This window comes from Trachymyrmex septentrionalis, unplaced genomic scaffold (assembly GCF_001594115.1).
Source record: "Trachymyrmex septentrionalis isolate Tsep2-gDNA-1 unplaced genomic scaffold, Tsep1.0 scaffold126, whole genome shotgun sequence".
Classification (NCBI taxonomy): domain Eukaryota; kingdom Metazoa; phylum Arthropoda; class Insecta; order Hymenoptera; family Formicidae; genus Trachymyrmex; species Trachymyrmex septentrionalis.
In genome coordinates, this window is record NW_017304395.1 from 1363889 (window position 1) to 1385235 (window position 21347).

General features: G+C 34.1%; 2 protein-coding genes across 5 annotated transcripts in view; one reads left to right on the plus strand and one right to left on the minus strand.

The window, feature by feature from the left end:
• Positions 1 to 5491, minus strand: part of LOC108756374 — an 18461-nt gene extending 12970 nt beyond the window's left edge. The window contains exon 1 of one of the 3 annotated variants that reach the window (XM_018500122.1): positions 180 to 241. Coding sequence is in view for 1 of the 3 variants with exons in the window: in XM_018500120.1 (XP_018355622.1) it covers positions 5272 to 5293 (22 nt within the window). In the remaining 2 variants the exon portion in view is untranslated. Of the gene's footprint in view, positions 1 to 132; positions 242 to 5271 lie in introns of those variants that run through there. The other 2 variants (XM_018500120.1, XM_018500121.1) reach the window with 2 other exon arrangements.
• A 2833-nt stretch (positions 5492 to 8324) lies between these two features.
• Positions 8325 to 21347, plus strand: part of LOC108755825 (DAZ-associated protein 2-like) — a 33106-nt gene continuing 20083 nt past the window's right edge. Inside the window, exons 1-2 of one of the 2 annotated variants that reach the window (XM_018499134.1) lie at positions 8325 to 8466; positions 19084 to 19152. In XM_018499134.1, the coding sequence (XP_018354636.1) occupies positions 8451 to 8466; positions 19084 to 19152 (85 nt within the window). In that variant the 5' untranslated portion in view covers positions 8325 to 8450. Of the gene's footprint in view, positions 8467 to 18794; positions 19153 to 21347 lie in introns of those variants that run through there. The other variant, XM_018499127.1, reaches the window with a different exon arrangement.

Sequence of the window (21347 nt, forward strand, 5' to 3'; positions counted from 1 at the left end):
GATATGTCGTCCGTCGTCTTTCTCTTTACAAAATTTTAAAAAAATCTTCCCCTTGAACAAGATTAGCTTTTCTGCCACTAGATATAACTTTAACTTTATAATACTTTAATTATTAATTATTTATAGATCTACATAGGTCGTCTGAAAAATTTTGATCCTCAACATGAAAATGGCATTACTTGTCAAAACCCATTCTGGTACTACAATCGCACATGTTTTGAAAAATATTTGTGAAAATTGTAGCCATTTTGAACACTCATTTATTGTTTGACAGTCATTTGTGCCAATCGATGTCAAGTGTTTTTGTTTGATAAAAATCTCTATCATCCGAGCCAAACTTTGAGCCTAGGAAACAGAAAAAAATTGTTGGGGCCAGATCTGGTAAGTGTTCAATCAAATCATCGAATCACAATTCGTAAATTTTTGTCATGGCGCATATTCGATTTTTTCCATTTTTACAAAAACATTGACATTGATTATCAAACAACAACTGAGCATCCAAAATAACTACAATTTTCACAGGTATTTTTGAAAACATGTACGATTGTATTGTACCAGAATGGGTTTTGACAAGTAATGCCATTTTTATGTTTTGAAGTTCAAAACTTTTCAGATGACTCGTATACTTCTGTCAATGTATAGATTCGCTTTGGAGTGGAAAATCCCTCCCCTCTGTTCAGAAAGAGGATCTTATCTAGGAAGAATCTCTCTGTTCAGAAAGATCTTATCTTATCTAGACTTGTTTGTACCTATTAGGCAGGCCAAAACAGCCGAGAATTATTTTCTACCAAGAATTATTTCTACCTGCACGTTTTAAGGTCTTGTAACTTGTCAATTTTGCGAATATCACCATAATATTTGAACTGAGTATTCTTGAAATGTAAAACTTTAAGAAAATGTAAAAAAATTTTTTTTTTTCAATCCAATTCAAGCGAAACTCCCCCTCCCTTATAATATACAAGATAAATTTATCTGGCAGAAAATAATTCCCGGCTGTTTTGGCCTGTCTAATAGGTACAAACAAGTCTAGATAAGTCCCCTTTCTGAACAGAGGGAAGGGCTTTCCATTGAAAGCGAATATACATAGTTGGTAGACGCTCGTCTTATTTTTACTTTTGTAACTAGGTATATAGTAAATATACATATATTATAAATGCCTGATTGTAAGAAAATTGAATGATTTTCTCGAGATATACTCGTAGGATCCATCGACGTTTTCAAAGTCAGTGGGCAGTATACGTCTATATTATCAATAAAACTAGCGTTTTTAACGTTTTTGTTCCTGTCGAATTTCTTCATAATTTCACAAAATAAAAATTCCTTTTCCACGATTAAAATATATTAATATACTTGTCGCTGGTGTATTTCGTGTCAAAAACTGGAAAAAAAAAAATTATAGATTTTTTTAATCCATTTTTATATCTCAATATGGCGACTCACACTTAAGATATAATGAATAAAGAAATCTGTAATTTTTTATTTTTTCCAGCTTTGAATACAAAATACATCAGCGATACACAAATACATTAAAATACACAAGTATACATTAATACAAATGTACATATTATACATTTTACTATGAAGAAATTCAACAGAAACAAAAACGTCAAAAACGCGTTTTATCAGTAATACAGACTCCAGTATTTTCTTAAAAGTATTATATAAAAACTAATCTCAAAATAATTATGTGTTTACAATTTCGAATCGATATCGGAATAATAAAATATTTATCCTCTAACAGAAAATATATAATTAATTTATTTGTCTAAGATGGTGATGTATACATATCATAAATAAAAACAATAATTATTTTCATTATTTGTATATAGAAGGAAACAATTGTTTAAATAAAATTATTATACAATATTACTGTACATTTATTATTTATTAGAGAAGAAGGTAGTATTATAACAGCACACAGTTACATTTTACACAATAACTTTATTAATAATCAATATTTAAGTTTGAAACTTAACAATTATATTTATTAAAATGTTGTTGGATCGATTCTCGACTCAAAGTTACGAAATATTTATTACTTAGGACATTATTAATAAAAATGTGGCGACATTGCATAATGACTCGAAGAAAAACATGAGTAGTAATGTGACCTTCCATAAAAATAACTTTAAAAAATTAATTTTATTTAAAAAACAGTATTGAGTCACAAAATTAACAAAAAAGTAAAATATTTTAGAATGTATCCAAATAGGGTAACTGTGTCCCAACTACTGTGCCTGTCCCAATTACTTGCCTGTCTCTATATTAGTGTGCATTTGTATTTCGATAAATCATAAAAAAAACTAGCACAAATAAATAAGAAAAAAATTTTTTTTGTTAAGTTATATTAATGCATACAATACCGAAGGTAATATTTTATTTTTTGAGTATTAAAGTATTTTAAATATTTTTCGAAAGATATGAGGAATTTATGTGAATTCAGTAATACGTACCGTAAGATTTTAGGCTTGTCCCTATTAATGTGTCCCGTATTGGTGCTGAGAACGTTGTGTTATTTTTAGTTTGAGTGTACTTTGAAATAAATATAATTAAAATAATGATTTATGTAATAATATACAATTAATTTTAATTTATTACCTGTTTTAGTAACTATATGTTAAAATGAGTCAAATGGATAGGCACACAAATTGGAGGCACATTAATAAGGCCATCATCGCTTAGAAGACTCACTAATAGAGACATGTTTTCTATTTTTGCTAAAAACATTATAAAGTATTAACATTTTTTTAATTAAAGAAATATTATAAAAAAAAGGAGTACTTGAAAAACCAATATTAATTGCAAGCAGATAAAATTAAAGCTACAATATTTAATAATTAATTCAGTAATAAGCAAATTGGCTAAAAGGCACATTAATAGGGACAGTTACCTAAATGTATGTATATTCACATAACATCTGCATAAAATGCTCAGTACTAAAAATCTCAGTACTAAAAATAGTCCACATAATATAAATTATATATTAACAGTAGAGCTACAATCGATTATCAAATAATTATTTTGATATAAAAACCTCAAAAAAGAGGCCGTGAGTAATTAATATCCATAGAGGACCACATTAGCAAAATGCCATGCTATTGTTTAAATTTGCATAATTCAAAATATATACAGACAAATAAAATGTTAAGTAACAAACAACACACTTAAAAATATATATATTCGCGTAATAATACGCTCAAGTTTAAGAAAAATGAGGAAGTAGGTGTAATTAAATGCTAAAATGTACCTCAGAAACGTTTCAAAATACTTGAAAGTAAAAATGCATTATAATAAGTGCCGGCTATTGAGTAATGGTATATAGTACAATGGTGTAACGGTGAGCTACTGAATAAATAATTCCATAAGTAATCATCAGGATTCGCTAAATAATAGCGGAGATATTAAGGGAGGCTACAATGTATATACTAGCTATAATATCTCCTTCTCTTCTATGTTTTTACTAAGATGAAGAAAGAAAACTTTCTTCCATAAGACACAATATAATTATTCAATTTACAACTATTTTATTTAAACAAAATTTTTATTTCATCAAAATAGTTCAAATGGTTTTCAAAATTTTTGAGAAAAGCAAAATTTTTTTTCAACTTTGACATCGTGTATCTTTAAAACTAAGCCGTTTCGGTCATATGAAGTTTTTGTATCAAAATAAGCTTCAAATGAGGAATATTTTGATTTGATGGAATTTTGTTGACTTCGACATCAATTTGATGCCGATTCGATCAAGTTATTTCTTGACAGACGACTAGTACATAATGATCTCGGAAAAGGCTTATTCTATCGAAGATAGGTAATTATACAGTTTAGAGATTCTCATCCTCAAAAATCAATAAAATTAGGTCTATTCGACGCGTTTTTGCATGAAATGAAAGAATCTGGCAGAAAAAAGTGTCGCTCTGTCCCGCGAACCGAGATATTGAACGTTAAAGTTGACAACTATTGAAATTAGGAAATCTGTCACAAAAGCAAAATGAGGACTATAATTGTATTGTTCGATTCCACATGGGTTTTGACTTCCACGCAAAGCAACTTTCACCCCCGACTCTCACCCCCCCCCCCTGCAAAGGGGTGCACGACTTCTATAATTGTAGTTGTTGAAGTTAGAAAATCTGTCATGTAAACAGTGGGGTGTATAGACTAGTGTTTATGGATTCGGGAGCGGCTACGCCGCCCCAAACAGAAAAAAAAAAACATATTCTACTCGCTTGGAGCCTAATTGTCTAGAAATTGTAGTCTAGACAGTAAAAAGACCTCTCTAAAAAGACTGTTTTTACATCTCACTGTTTTGGGATAGAAATATTCCAAGCAGACACTGTCTACGCTGCAACTTCTAGTCTGTTAGGCCCGAAGCAGATAGGATATATTTTTTTTTTGTTCGGGAGGGCAGCGTAGCCATGTACCATTAAAACGGTAATTATTGTTAAATATATATTAAATACCATGTATTTTTGAAACGATAATTATTTAGAATACCTCTCCTCCTGCTAAAATCTTAATAAAAATACTCATTCGACGCGTATTCACTCAAAACGAAAAAATCTGACAGAAAACGCAGCGGTCGACCTTGTGAATCGAATTATTAAGCGTTAAAATTCGAGCTTTACAGGTTACGATATCTGTCATCTCAACTCGATTACAGCACTATGTATACGTTCTGCTTTAATTACATAAATTCTTTGCTTTACAAACACAAATTTATTTCTTTAAAAATACGAATACTTTAAAATTACGAATTTACTGCTTTAAAAACAAAAATTCACTGTTAATGCAAAGAATTTGTGTGCTGTACAGAATCGAGATGACAGATATCCTAACCTCTAAAGTCTCGAACTTTAATGCTTAATAACTCGATTCACGAGGCCGACCGCCGCGTTTTTCTGTTAGATTCTTTCGTTAAATTCTTTAGTTTCTCCTGTTTGGGTTTCCGATCAAATCCCCAGGGTCATAGTATCGTAGATTCTTTTGTTTTGGGCAGTTTTGGGTGAATACGCGTCGAATGAGTACATTTTTGTTAAGGTTGTCGTAATCATTTTTGAGTACATTTTATGTATTCTCTAAATAATTATTAGATTTTATTCAAAATTTATAGATCTTTTCGGTCATTTTCGTCTCTAATTACTTCCCAACCCTGATTCATATCTATTTGATATTTTTAAGTGGTAAATAAAATAGTTATAATAACCGCGCGTATAATTATCATGTATCATATAATATATTATACTTTATATTACAATTTAACTTGACATTACTTACGTTGCGAATTGTGATACTGCATGATTTTATACGCTTTGGGTAAATGTAGAGAACACTACGCTCACCGGCTTTCCTTAAATCATGACAAAAATAATATATATATTCGATCAATGTGTTTTTATGTAAAAAATAATAGGTCTCTTCGCGTTATTTGAAATCCCTAAACATTTTTGAACTTAAAATAGCATTCAGCAGAGAAAACTAATCAGTTAGAAGCTCCGCACAATAAAAGAAACTGAGTATCAATCATGAAACTTTATCTCTAGAATGGAAAGTAAAAAGTGAAAATTTTAACTATTGAAGTTAACGAAAAAATGTTTAACTTTTCATTCTAGAAAAAAGTTTCATGATTGATAGGGAAACAGAGAACAGAGAATAAAATTCCAACCTATCAGAAATCATATATTGTGTGTAAATACACAGTTTTTGATAGGTTGAAATTCTTATTCTCTGTCTTCTGTTCCTTGTTTCTTTTAGCGTGAAAAGCCTCTTAACGTTGGTTCTTGCCTTTAGTTGTTTGATAAATCTAAGTGTAGGAACCAATCGTATTAAAGAATCACTATAGCATATTCGGCAGACTAGTGTGCACTGAGTGCGAACTTTTTCAGTGCCACGCATTCGGCTTGTGCGCATTGTTTCAGGCTGGCGTCCCATTCGAACAGCCAATCAGCGCTCTTCCGCATTTTTCTATCCTGCATGTCTTTCCCACGATTGACTGTTCGAATCACGCATCCTCTGTCCTGCATGCTGATTCCCGTACCGTGTGATTTCACTCTGACGTGGAAATTTACAGCGGAACGAAACAGAGCAACCAATAGGTCTGGATCCCTATTCTCGAACATCTACGAATAATTTTTGCATACAAAAATGATAGTTTCTTGACCGTGATTGGTCGATTGTATATGGAATTACTAATTTCGTATGCAATATTTGTTCAAGAATAGGGCCCCTGTTCGCGTTGCTTCCACTTTCGGCACTCGACATCTTTGCTTTTTCTCTTCTCAAGGCAAAATATGTATTTATCTCATTTTAAGTGCAAAATATTTGGGGATTTTATGCAAGGCGCGAACAGGGCAACAACTTTGCAGTCATTACTCTGCTTTCTCTTCTGCGATTGTGATTGGTCTCGCAGTTCCGCTGTAAATTTTTGCTCATGGAACGCCGGTCTCAGTGTGTTAAGATTATCGTATTCGGCAAATAAAAACTAATCCAGCGTAGTGCTGAATTTATATTCGGACCAATCGAATAAACTGAACGAATTAAAAAAATGTTACACTGGCCTAGTTTCCACCGAAGGTTTAAACCAGATCAGAATATAAGAACCAACTACAGTCGAGCATTCTTCTATCATTCGACTGTACAGGAGAATACTCGACTGTAGTTGGTTGGTTCTTATTAGTGGAAACTAGACCTGTTCACAATCCAAAATCTAGTAACTTTATCTCGGATCAAGATCTTAAATCGATTTCTAGTATCGTGAATACAAGCTTTTAGAATCCGGGCTAAAGCTCCGGATACAATGCGAAGGAATAGCGATAGCGATAGAAATAATAGGCGCGTTCAAGCCGGACAAAGCTGCTAGTCTGCTCGCCGAGCGATTGAATATGATTGGTTGGATTTATAAGTAATAACCAATCATATTCATTTGCTTTGCAAGCAAGTTAGCCGCTTTGTCGACTTGAACGCGCCGGTTGCCTCCTGCACACTGGACGCGGAAACACTTGCCGCACGGTAAAATGAAGCGCGGTAATCAATGAATATATTAGGAGCTGTAAGCTTATTTACTACTGCATCACATTTTGCCACGCAGCAAGCGTTTCCGCATCCAGTGTGCAGAAACCATTACACGATTTTGACCTATCAGAAACTGTATATTTTAGCGTATCTGATTTCTGATAGATTGAAATTAGTATTATTTTAATGTTATTCTTACTGTTATCGCTTTTTTTCGCATTTTGTTTTAACTTTTGAGCTTAATAGGCCGCTATTTTATTTGTGCGTTTCTGTCATACGGCAAAATTTTCAAGCTTGTTGATTAATTAGAAAATAAAGAGATCCGAGATCCAGGGAGTCAATTGTGGATTTTGAAAGGAGGTGAAAATTACAAAAGTGAGCAAAGGTTACTAGGTATTGACCAATTAAATATGAATATTCTAGTGGATTTACTCATTTTTGTAATTTTTATCTCATTTGAAAATATACAATCGACCCCTCTTTGTCCTGCACACATTTGTCGTACTACCAAAACGCAAAAATGAAATAGCACCCACACTCGTCAGTTCTAAGGGGCTCAGCGCCCCTTAAATAAAGAGAACAGGAAACAGAGAACAGAGAATAAAAATTTCAATCTATCAGAAACTGTATATTCCACAATACATGATTTCTGATAGGTTGAAATTCTTAAGCCGGCGACACACGATGCTTGTTTTCTTGCTGGATTGCTAGCTGGATTAGAATCTTACCACCGTATTGGATGCGATGCTGACAGCACCACAAGCATCGTGTGCCGCAGGCATTATTCTCTGTTTTCTGTTCTTTTTATTGAAGCCTCTAAGTTACACTATGACTAGTTCAGTTCATTTGAGTTCCAGTGACTTTCCGCTTTAGGGAAAAGTTGAGCTTTATCTTCAAGATCAGGGGCTCGATTGTGTATTTTGAAATGAGGTGAAAATTACAAAAGTGAGCAACGATTAGTAGGTATTGACCAATTAAATTATGAATAATATTCTAGTGAATTGTTTCACTTTTGTAATTTTCACCTCATTTCAAGATACACAATCAATTCCCTGGGTATCAATCATGAAACTTTTTTTCTAGAATAAAAAGTGAAAAGTGAAAAATTTCTCCATTAACTTTAATGGTTAAAATTTTCACTTTTCACTTTCCTCTTCTAGGGATAAAGTTTCATGATTGATACCCAAGGCGCACACATATTGATACGCCATTAAGTTAAGTGTTCTGTTATTGGTCGGATTTGCGGGCCAATAGACGTAGGGCGCAAGCGACAGCGACTGTCCGTTGTCGCACCGCCACAGGAACGCTCAATAAACGGCGCTAGTGTCTGTCAAGTGTCACAGCCGTTCCCGTCGGTCGACAGTGTTGCGAGACTCGAATCCGGTGATTTAATTAGGAATAACGTACTTCTTTTTTTTAGTAAAATTGTGAAACTTTAAGCAATAATGACCGACAAGAAAGGTAACTATATGCTGTAATCGCGCATTACCACTTAGTTGCGTGTAATGTACACTGAGAGAAAGAGGGAAATATACACGCACTCACACGGGCGTACGACAGACGCGCGTTCATACACAAGTACACGACGCATATGACACACACGCACGCGCATATACATATACATATACACACGTATATGCTCGTTGAGATAAGCCGTACCTCACCACTTGTCACTTGGTTCGACTGGTCGTTGCCTGAGGCGACGTCGTCGATGCGACTCCTGGTGCGAACGGCCTATAACGAGTCATGGCGTCGCTTGCCCTTCGTGCATTGGGCTCCGGCCGCCGAGCAAGGACCGCTCGAATATCTGGCCCGGGTTGACAGGACAAATCAATACCGCGCATCGCACTGAGAATACAAAATGGCCTCCGGAGAGTTGTTCATTCTCTTTCTTACGAGAGAGAGGGAGAAAGAGATAGAATGAAAAAAGAATGAGAGACAAATTTCTTATATTTATATTACGAATTACTTTCGTTAATTCTATTTAGATTATATTTTCGTAAATCTTTCGATTTTTATCAATATATTTTTTAATCAGTATTTCTGAATCTTCAAATTCTAATTTTTGTTTTTTCAAATTTTTGACATCTTTGCGTTATTGATCCCTCTCGTATTCATGAAATTTTTCGATTTTATGCATCTACATCTTTCTCGATTTACTTTGATTTGCAAAGGAAGATGGGTAAAATTACCGGATTTGGCCTGCGATGGAACCTTTTTTGTACATGTTTTTTGTAAATTTTGATGTAGTGAATTATTTGCAAATATTTATTTCAAATTGATTTAATGGGAATATATTGAAAGTTAAGTTGCATTGAAAGTAGCACCATTTCGTCAAAATCTGGTCTTTACATTACAATTTTCCTTTACATTAATATTTTCCATCAGCTTGAAATTAATGTTTGCAAATGATTCAGCATATCAAAAAATACGAAAAAACATATGTAAGAAAGATACAATTTTCCTTTACATTAATATTTTCCATCAGCTTGAAATTAATGTTTGCAAATGATTCAGCATATCAAAAAATACGAAAAAAACATATGTAAGAAAGATTCCATTACTCTAAAAAAAAATTTGACTATTTTATTCAATATCCTGAATAATCAATATGATAGGTCGATATTGATCAAAGTGATAGAATCTTTCTCTTAAGCGTGTTTTTTATTTTCTTATGTGCTGAAGCAAACGTTAAGTTTAAGCTAAACTATTAGCAAAATATTGTAAATTGCAAAGATCAAATTTTTGAAAAAATTGTGTTGTAGGTTTAATACGACTTTCAACATGTTCCTGTTAGATCAATTTGAAATAAACTGCAAATTAAAATAATTTGCAAATGATTCAGCACATTAAGAAATACAAGAAAACATAAAAAAGATTCAATCATTTAAGCCAAAATCGATAATTTTATCCATCCTCCTTTATAAATCTGCGTATCTGAATTTGCTTTTTTCATAGATAACTGATTCCTTCACAATGAAATTCTTGGAATCCCAGTTATTTGCAATTCTCAAATTTTTAAATATTTCTTTTATATAATAATTTCTACATTTTTTATTCCTAAATTCTTGGGCTCTTTGCGCTTGAATTTTTTTTGTAAGATATTTTAATTTCTGTTAATATAAAATACTGCATATTAAAATGAGATGTATCATGAATTCTGAGAGCCATGAATTATTAAATTGATAGGTCTTAACTTTTCTTTCTTGTTCAATTAATATATATTTTTGATCTGATTTAATGAACATACAGTACAAATTATATATGTATATATATTAGTACGTTAGATTATATTAATAACGAGGTCATTGTCAAATTTCAATTTTTTTGCAAATAACACACATAAAGAATCAGAATACGAATTTTCCACAAAGATTCCAAGGATATAGATTCATTCTTTTATTCGCGGTTTGTATCAGATTAATTGTGAAGCTCCGGAAGTCATCTCTTTGTATTACTCACAATCAGTGATATTCTTACAGATGTAGGAGCTTGTTACAAAAAGTGAGAATGCGCAAACGCCATGTATGAAGTGTATGATTTAAAGGATCCCTAGAGCTTAAGAATCAGAATTTACCAAATAGTTCTGTTGTCGCTAACAATCGAACAGACACTGGAGTCGAAGTGTTCGCTTGAGCGTCTGTTTTTGTTTGCTCAAGCCGTTCCAGACGTTCCGGATACGTTTTTATTCCTTTCGCACGATGGAACGCAATCTGAAACACTCCTGGAATAGCTTCGGCAAAGATTACTTTCTCATGTTAGCGCCGTAAGAACGGTATACCTCGACGATGCAACATTTCATTACCGAGTCTGGTCCCCAAAGCAGGTGCTGCGCTCCTATATAAAGCGCAGTATCGTAAGGATATATGTAAAAGTTTAGCCTGTAAGTGGAGAGCTGACATGCGCTCCTTACCATAATGATGATTATTGGTAATGTGAAGATAACACATTATATACTGCTGCGAGTCTGCTACCGTTTATACCTATGGCGATGTAGCAGCTGAGCGGAGGGATAGTGCCTACAGTTTGGCTGTCAATATGTTTGCAGCGGACCATTACAAAGACGATTTGATCCCAGTCAGTAGGTGGAGCTCCGGAGATCGGCGCAGCCTAAGCCACGTATCTAACCTCACCTTACTCTATATATTACCTTAACTCACTACGTGTTTATATACCAACATATATTACGTATACACACACATAAATATATATATATATTATATATAAATATGTATATCTGTTATGTTGAGGCTAATGTAAAGACATCGATTGCTCTAGCTATTATTGTTTCTCGTGCACTTCTTTGTCTTATAACAGGACATCTTCGTAAATGACATATCGCTCCAAGTATCTCTGTTAGAGAAGCTATTTATTTTTGCTATTTATCAAAATAGCATTTTTCAAAATAATGGATTTTGTAAAATAGCTATTGTATTCTATCAAAAAGACCTGATCTGATGTTTTCAAATTCTCGAAAATTCTTGCTGCCGAATCTGATAGTTTTACCCTTCTTTTACGATGTCTTTAAAAGCAATCGCTTGCTTTCTGTCAGTCTCAATGTACATAAAAATATAGAATGCACCAGGCGTCTTCCGATTTAGAACAGAAAATGCCCCAAATCGCGGATTACGTGACTTCCAATGCGGCCATGTTTACATTTTGAAGTCTCCTCGAAAGATTCGCGTATTTTTCGAATCAGACGGGGTTCTCCATGATCGGAGCCAACGACCGATACATTCGTGGCTGTTTCTTCCAGTTTTCTATTCTGAGAAACATGGCGAAAAGCGGACAAAATGCCATTTTGTACAATGCCATTAAGAATTTAACGAGAAAGAGCGCGCGCACGAGATTCAAATCTATTTCCACTCTCATGGCCGTGGACGTCACGTGACGTGTTCGCGCTGTTCGGCCGGGCGCTTTTGGAAATCGGAGGCGCAGGTCGCTATATATCCAAATCAATATGGTCGTAAGATATTGATATGGGTGTATCAATATTTCGTATACTGGAATTTCGTGATACTGGCTGACTGCTTTATTCTTTTACTCTTTTACTTTTCCTTTTTTTCTTCGTTATTCTACGCCCGATATGCGCGTGCGCGCACATTCGCTCTTCTTTTCCGTGTAATCACGATATTTTTTTCATATCCATTAAATTAAAACATTTATCGGCAATTATTATTATTACATTAAATTGAATTTTGTGGCGTACAATTTTTACTGGATCTTGAATTATCGAAACTTTTTATTGTGCATGAAACTTAATTATCATTAATAACAGAAAATTAATTTTAGTCTTTTTTGATTATTGATGTCAACGCAGCTTGTTGGTCGAATCTATCCAAATTGAATTCTTTTGAAATAATAACAAAGTAATTTGTAATAGATTGCGCGCGCGCGTGCACGGCGGGCCTCACGGCGGGTGTACACGAATGCTGTATCTAATTGTAAGCTGGGCGTGTATACTTTTGACGATACTTTTGTCCTCTTAGGAACTTGCTAGCTCACTTTTAACAAATAGTGCATGCGTTGCTTTGAACCGCGTCACAAGTTTCCCGAGTGTCATAAACACTGTACGGTACAGTTACAAAGAGCTGAAAGTCTCGCTAAAATTCAAAAGAAAAAAAAACTCGAAACAGAAAGAGCACGAGGTTGTGATTAACTATGTGGAAATTTGTGGTAGCGGCTGCATGTCGTAGACACGTGATATATATAGACGTCAGATATATCATATATCTTTGACTTTCTTCTTCGATGATTATAGCGTAACCTTAGATTGGTTTCTTCGGTAGCTTGAGAGTAGTTTTTAACTTTGAAAGTTGGTAGTGAGAGAAGCGGTGAATCACGAAACGTAATCTCACGCCTACCGTCGGGCTGCAAGCTCACTGAACTTCGCGTAGCTGACTTCAAGACAAAGAGAGAAGAAAAAAAGAGAGAGAAAGAGAGCGAGAAAGGAAAAAAGAAAAGAGATAAGGCAGCTGTACGGCGGGAAAATTCAAAGTGAAATTGCGTTCCATCCTTAATATCCTTCAGTAGGCTTTTCTGTGCTTCTGTGCAAGTATAAGCTTTGATCTTTCTACGAGTTGTTTATCTCGTATCGCTCGCATGCTCAAAAGAACGTTTTTTCTTCAATGGTGGAGAAAGCGCGATCGTCCGCGTCCTTGGGAGAGGGAAAAGGGGAACAAAAAGAAAAATCGAAAGGAGGGACGATCGTGCGCCCTGCCATCGTTATTTGTAATCGTGCATGTTTTTTTTTCCTTTCAATATGCTGTTTTAATCGGTTCTCACTGTTTCGCTTTGGACATTGTTACCTCATCCACGTTCGATTCTCCCTCGAGACGCACCCGTCTCTTTGTCGGCGAGGGCGATCCGGGAGATCGGGCGGACTGGTGTCATCATTTTTAAATTATCGTATTGTGTGATCACCGTAGTTATATTTTGTAGATATTTCGGTATCGCCCTGGAAGACTTGTTCGCGTCCTAGACGGTGAAGATTCCTTTTTTTCACATACGTCTCGAAAAATCGTTGTATTTTATATATATTACAACATTCGCGTGTTTTTTTTTTTTTTTTTCGTATATAGTTTCAGATTAATCCATCGGTTGATCGCGGCGAAGTCTCTCAGCGTCGCGATCACTGCATGCGCATGATTGATAGAATTTGTAATCATGTACACTGTTAATAGTGAGCTTAAGCGAAATAGCATTCGTTGATACGCTAATCGATATGATCGACGAAAGTGTTCTCGCCGACGAGAATTCAGAATTATCGGCAGCGAAAGGACAAATCTTGGGAAAACACAAAGATTTATCTCTTGCTTACATTTACTTATTTCTTACATAGCTTCGAAGAGATATTCTTAAGCGGGGAGCACAGACTCTTACATAACGCATAAGAAAATGTACCAATCGAAGTCCTTCATTTCCTTTCTTTCCATAAAATAAAGAACTGTGATTGGTTCAATTTCTTATGCCTCATGTGTAATGCGTTATGCAAGAGTCTGTGCTCTCCGCTTTAATCTTGAATTTTCTTTCGACAATTTATCGTACGTTTGAAGATTTTTATATAAAAAAAATGTATATCTTTCTCTTTCCTTTTATTGTTGGAGTTACAAATGTTTGATATTTTTTATTTTTCACTTCACGGGTCGGTTTCGTAAAATTTGCAACATCTATGTTTCCCAGTACGCTTCTGGTGACTCCGCTCGTCTCGAGAACACGTCTGTTGTCCACGGAAGCATTTCGATGAATCGTCGTCCAGCAAAAAAAAACCAAGTTTTGAATTGTTCTTTGTTGGTCGTTTAATGTGGACCGGCGAAAACAGAGATAATTGAAAAAAAAAAAGACATAAGTAAGATAGTATCTGGATAGTGTCGAACTGCTCATTGGGACTAATCGAAGAAGTGAAAGAGAAAGAGAGTGTGCGTGTGTGTGGGAGAGAGAAAGAAAAGAGCGATAGACACTTTTAACATTAAGTCGTAAACTAGCATTAATATTACAATCGGTTGTGATTGATTCAATGATTGTTTGCACCGTGACACATAGACACTTAAATTGTTATTTCTCGAAGGTTGCACGAATATGCGGATGAACCAGCATCCAGAACACCCGCAGAGATTCCTAAGCAAATTCGCTTGTACAAGGTGGTCCCAATTTTTGAAATTTTTATTTATATTATTCTTGACAGAATATAGAGTAAAAGAACCGAGAGTTTAATGTGATGATTGTCTTCAATTTCATAATTTTAATCGAGAAACACAAGTATGAAGAATCATCGAAAATTGCAATCTATGCAATTCTGTAGCTATCCTCATTGTCTGAGAACTTTATTTCCTTAAATCTTTAAATTGGAGATTTCTGGATTTTTTAATTTTTATGACTTCTACGCACTAAACGCGGCAAGAATTGGATCGAGTTCAACCTTTTCCGTGCAAACTCGGAAGATATTCTTTCTAGAAATGTGAGCGATTTATTAACCGCATTGCATCTTGCCACGCAAGTATGCAGGAGCCGTTGGATTTCTAGATCTTTGAATTTCCGATTTTTCCTAAATTTTTTCATTTTCCAAATTTACTTGTTTCTTTTTTGTTTTATAATTATAAGTATTGTAACTAATTTTTCCAATTTATATTCTTAAATTTTTCGAAATTTTACTGAAGCTTAGCTAATACTAATATCTGTAAATGTAAATATATCAATCGTCAACTATTGCGTTTGTACCACCTGTTACAATTTCTCGTGAAATCACGGCCAAAATGATCGTGTAAATATTGTATTGGATCGCTTGTTTCCGCCATTTCGATCGGCTTTTGATCATATCATGAACAATTTGGTATGAGTTGACATTTATGTTAGAGTACAACATGTCTATGCAGCACCAGCGCAATCGCGCGGACAACATCCGGAGGACAGAAAATTTTCATTTTTTAAATATCTGCTTTTTAACTTTCCAGTAACTTTGTAATTCGTAAAAAAAATCTTTTATATATCTATTTGAAACGATTCTTTTTTTCAACGATTTCGATGTTTGTCTTTTGAGAACGTTATTTTATTGATAAAGTCCAAGGCTATCGAGAAAGAGAGAAAGAGAGAAAACAAAATTATAAAGGGTTTAAAAAAATAAAAATTTCTCTTAGTAACTCTTCTCTTATCTCAAATTCTATATATGCACATTTTTCCTCTCTCGAAAATGTTGCAACTCAACATTATTATATTGACGTAGAAATATCCAGAAGGATAATTGGCCTCCCGATGGCGACGGTGCGTGGCGCATGGCGCGGTTTAGATAATTAAAAGAATTAGAGAAAGAAATAGGCGGCCGAACGTCTCGCGACGTCGCGATGCGGCCGGTCGCCAACGTTACTTACTTACTATTACACACGATTCCGAGGAACTTTTAATCATGTTTAACCTTTATCTCTGGATATTTGCAGAAATTTGTGGTTTGCTGAGTCTTGTCACGACTTTTTGAATGTGTGGAGCCCGATATGCATACATAGTCCACCGCTATGTATGCATATATAAATATTATATATATATATACATAATCATCGTACCACTATACTCATTGTATAAATTACACATTCACCGCCCAAAAAAAGAAAATAGAAAAGAAGAGAAAGAGAGACATATAGAGACTCTTCTTCTCGGCTCGACTTGTGAAATCGCATCTCGTCATTGCTGGCAATGATGAGAACGGCGATGATGACGAGAACGATGACACGATGACAATGATGATAATGATGATGTTAAGGCGGACTGCCGTTTTCATATCGCGAGTCCTTCGAATACTTGGGCTTGTTTTAACATCACTTTTTGGAGCAACCGTTATCCTTCGTACCTGGCTTTATTTTAGCTCTGTTTTTGTCGTTTTTCTGTTTTTTAAACACGGTCGAGCCTCGGGATTGATCGATTTGCATTTGGATTAATCTTCAACCCTTTATATTCGAAAACTATATTACTTTCTCAGATATTGCTGGAAATTAAATGTAATATGAATGTAAAGATATTGTTGATAAGTAGATTAGAATATAACGGGTTAACGATTGATGAAATGAAACAGATGAATAAATTGTTGATGTTTTGGATAAATGCAGGACGCAATCAAACACTTTCGAAGATGCGAAAAAACAATATCTAAAAATAATACTAATAAGAATCACAAATCTCAATTTTGATGCAGATTCCAAGTTTGTGGGATCTTTATATAGCAAAAAGATGAGCTGACTTAAGATAAATAATTAAGATTAAAGCGTCTCAGGCAATAGAAATATTCTAAATTTTATGCGATTGAGTATCAAGCACTCTTAAACTGCAAAATATATCGATCGATATAATGTAGCCTTACCTTCTTATGGATTAAAAAAAGCATCTATTTGTTGCAAGAATCCAAGACGTTAATAATTTATCTTAAAGATTGCACATACTTGAACGAATGTTTGTTGACGCCTTACTTACATGGATCCCTCAGGCTCAACCTTTTAGACGAATGTATTTGGCTTCTACCTTGATTGCGTAACGCTATTTGCTTTGAGATCGGTTTCGTATTAAATCTTAGTTTTAGAAGTAAAGGTTGCTCAATGACGAATCATTGTTCGAGAATAATCGTCTGAATTTTCTGTGAGCAATGATTTTGAACTTCGACTAACAAAAATTCATAAACTTTCAAAGAACATTCAAATTCATTAAAGTTTGGTAGTACATGAATTCGGGAAGATTTTTTTATCGAATTATTCTCGAGTGCGATTCGTTTTAACTCCTTGATCGTGGATCCATTTGTGTGGACGATTTATTAGCGATCTCGATGGATCCTCGAATGGGTATGGTCCAAGGTGATCAACTTCTCGAAAAGAAAAAGACATTCCAAAAATCGAAAACAATTAAAATCGAAATTATCAGATTTAAGTTGATAAAATCACTGGCTTTTTTTCTATCACTTTTTTAAATTGTATCTTTATTAATAAATATGGATAAATATATATCCAGTTGCAGTATAAGTATATTTTATCTTTTCTTTTCTTATTTAAAAAATGTTACTCTACACGGAAATTTTCTTCCTTTTAACCTTTAAGTAGGTAAATGGGATGTTCAGAATATTTCAAACAAATTTTATTTCATAATAATATTTTTTAACAGTATGTGTAGAGCTAAATTTATATTATTTCATTTTTATAAGATAAAGGAATGTAAAAATATAAAAATAATTAACTTTAAGACTTTTGAATTCTTTTTATTTTTCTTTTCCAGAGAACAAGGTTTTTAAGGTAACTTACAGCGTAGAGTGCTGTAGCAACCTACTCAAAGGTTAATATCCTCTCATTTTTATTTATATTTATGAAGAAGGATTTACATTTTCATATTTGAAAACAAATTTTTAAATACATGCCAAAATAATAAGCTAAAATGATTAGGAAACACTAGTTGCTTGTGTGGATACACAATTTCATAAGAAATAAATGCAAAGATTGAGTGTCTTTCGGGATAAGAGGAGTGGTTGGTCATCTTGTAAATGTTTTTATAAAGAAGCCCGTCTGCGCCCCGGCAGTTTACGCCGGGCGAAATAGAGCTCAAGGAAGGCCCCGGGAGCGACAGGCGGGCGCGATATCTTCGGTTATTTCTTTTCACCATTATTTAGTGACTAACATTGTTTGAGCTTTGAATAGTATCTTGATCAAAACGGTGTATGTCATGTGTAAGATATACTTGGGTGTGGGAGTACCACTCTGGAGATCGGCGGCGCATTGGACGATCTCTTCGATGTGGCGAGAACACTCTTTCATAAGTCTTTCATATTATCTTCGGGCACGTTACCCGGGAATTTAATTCTGAAAGAAATATTTCGAATTAATGACATCGAAGTGGTTATAAACTAAAACAACTTATAACAATAGCTAGAACTGAAAGTGGCTTTCAAAGAATTGTTTGGAAATGAAATGTGAATTGAACGATGCTCAAAATTACTATCTTAAACTAGTTTTCTTGTACACTTTTTTCAATTCTTCATCTTGTTATCACAAATATCACTTAGTTAAACACATATTTTTAATGAGTATCTAAAACTCGAATTGCTGAACTGATTTTGGCTTTTAGCAATTTGTGTATTGTGCTGTAAATCACTAGTATGGATTATATTGATCAAGAAATATCAAATCCCAAAAGAACGGGAATAATTGAAAAATTGAACATTTGCTGAAATCATTTCAAACAGCTACAAGTAGCTGAAAAACAAAAATCAAAAAAATTTTATCGAATTTGTTCGGACCACTTTGATATTGAGACGGTAATGCAGAAAAATGGAATTGGTTTGGAACCACAACGAGAAAGAGAATCCAATCGCGCCCCTAATCTCGACGACGCGCTCTACGCGTACTCGACGCGGACGGGATTTACGATCTGCCAAGATTATGTGCGGATTCCGTTCTTCGGTGCCGCGTCGGGACGCGGACGGGTTGCGCCGGCACTCGTCCTTTCTGGCAGTGTGGTACCACGTACCATGTTGGCTTAGATCGAACACACACACACATGCTATTCGCGACCTGCGAATTCAGGTAGAGCTGCATTACGTATTACCTTATGTTACAGCGTATCCGGTGGCGCCGCATCCACCGACCGGCTTTGTCCCCGCGCCGACGCAACCCCCAACTTATGGTGGTAAGATAGATTTTAGAAAATCTTATAATACAATTAAAAAATACAAGTTTAAATAACAATTTAAAATTATATGTACTCTCGTAATTGTCACAATAATAAAAGGCGAAGAAAACAGACTAATGAGAGTGAAGCGCTGTATTATCGTTGTGCAATTTGTATGTGCAAATCTTCAATTTATTTGGACGTTTCGATTCACGTTCAATTTATTTGGACGTTTCGACTCACGTTTATACGTATTGTTGAGGATAACTCAAACGTGAGCTGAAATGTCCAAATAAATTGAAGATTTACACATACGATAAAAATTACGCAACGATTATAGTACTTTACTCTTATTAGCCCGTTTTCTTCACCTTTTATTATTACGAAATTTTATAATCTCTTACAAATCTTACAATTAGCGTAATACTGTAATAAGTGGATAATGTGGACAACGTTCGCTAACCGTTTGGATTTTATCTCGTTTCTTTGCCGATTGTTCAAACACTCAAACTTAGTTGCATTCTGTAACCCCGTAAACACAATAGATGTACTCGTAGTAAGCCTTAAGCTTTAAGGAATTGAACAATCATAGTTGATTGTTCTTCTGACATTCGACTGTGATTGATGAATTTCTTAAGATTAAGGTTCACTACACTCGGGGAGCTCTTTCATTTGATTGATTTATATTTTAGGATTTAACAGAATATGCCAATCAGATGAAAGAGCTCCATGAGTACTCAGTGGGTGATTGCGCATCTGGATGCACCCAATAGCTGCGTTCAGCGGACTCAACAGTTGAGTGAGCATGCTATTGGTGTATTCTTTCAGATCTAAAATGATGATTGGATGATCTAAAAGAATACATCAATAAGAACTCACTCGACTGTTGAATCCGCTGAACGCAGCCAATGTGTTTACGGGATAAAACGCATGATGTATCATTTTATCGTTAGCTAATTTAACATTTGATGAATAACGAGAGTATAAATTGATACATGCGCATCATACATTTTACGGAAAGTAATCGTTATTTTCGAGAAAAATGCAACTATACGAGATATATCCGGGAAATAAGTACCGATATTAGCAAAATCCAAGTGATTATGAATGAGTTATCAAAACAAGTTTTTACATGTCTTTTGTTTGTCTACTTTTTAAAATAATTATCTTTTTTAAATTGAAGACTCTTTCACGCATTATGAATTTCGTCTTCTTTGAATGAAAAGAAATTGCTATAATAAGAGAAACGTGGAATTTGTGAGAAGTGAATAGATGCAATCAGAAATTTGGGAGAAATGATGGATTAGAATTGATAATATACATTTATACGGATGTAATGATTTCTTTCTTTTCATTTCGTTTCTTTTGATTATCATTGATCTAGTCTAAATATATTTATCGAATTTTTATATTTTTTTATTTCACTTTTTTGGGCTAATGTCGCGTCTTTTAAATCCATAGAATGAATATATAGATCCATATTTAGAATACACTTATAATGATGTTAGCGCGTATTTATAGGTTACATTATATTTACTACAGAATTTCAGAAATAAAAGCATTTATTATCGAAAAAGCAAATATTACCCATTTATAGAAGGCGCGGACTATGATGTCAGATTTTTTGCTAGAACTTAAAGAGAGAAACAAAAAAGGATACGAGAGAAAATTAATCTGAAAATCCTTTGAAAAAAAAATTCAGTCTTAGAAGATTGAAAAAGTGTCAATTTTCTTTCAATTTCCTTATTGATGCCCCCGATAAATTCGAGATAGTCCTGAGAGAAGTCACTTTCATACTGTTCAGGATGGTAAATCCATTTCAAAACGAATTGAAGTCTTACCCTTACTTTTAAATTTATCTTCCAAAAGTTGCAAATTTAGACTCAATACTTCAGACTTCTGTCCTTTTAAACCCATATATAACTATATAACTAATCGCAGCGGTCCACTTCGTATCCAATTCTGTATCTAATTTATCTAACGTCCAATTTATATTCTAAAATTAAAATTATTTCTGAGGCTGAAAAAACTTTCTGAAAAAACTCACAAAAAACATCTAATTGTTATTTTACATCGATTTGGCAATATATTAGGCTGTAATACCTAACATCAGTAAAGTAAAATTTCTTGTTAATTTATTGCATTTTTTATTTGATTTATTTTTATTTTTTTCAATGTTGTCATATTTTTGCTCTTCCTTCAAATATTTTTTT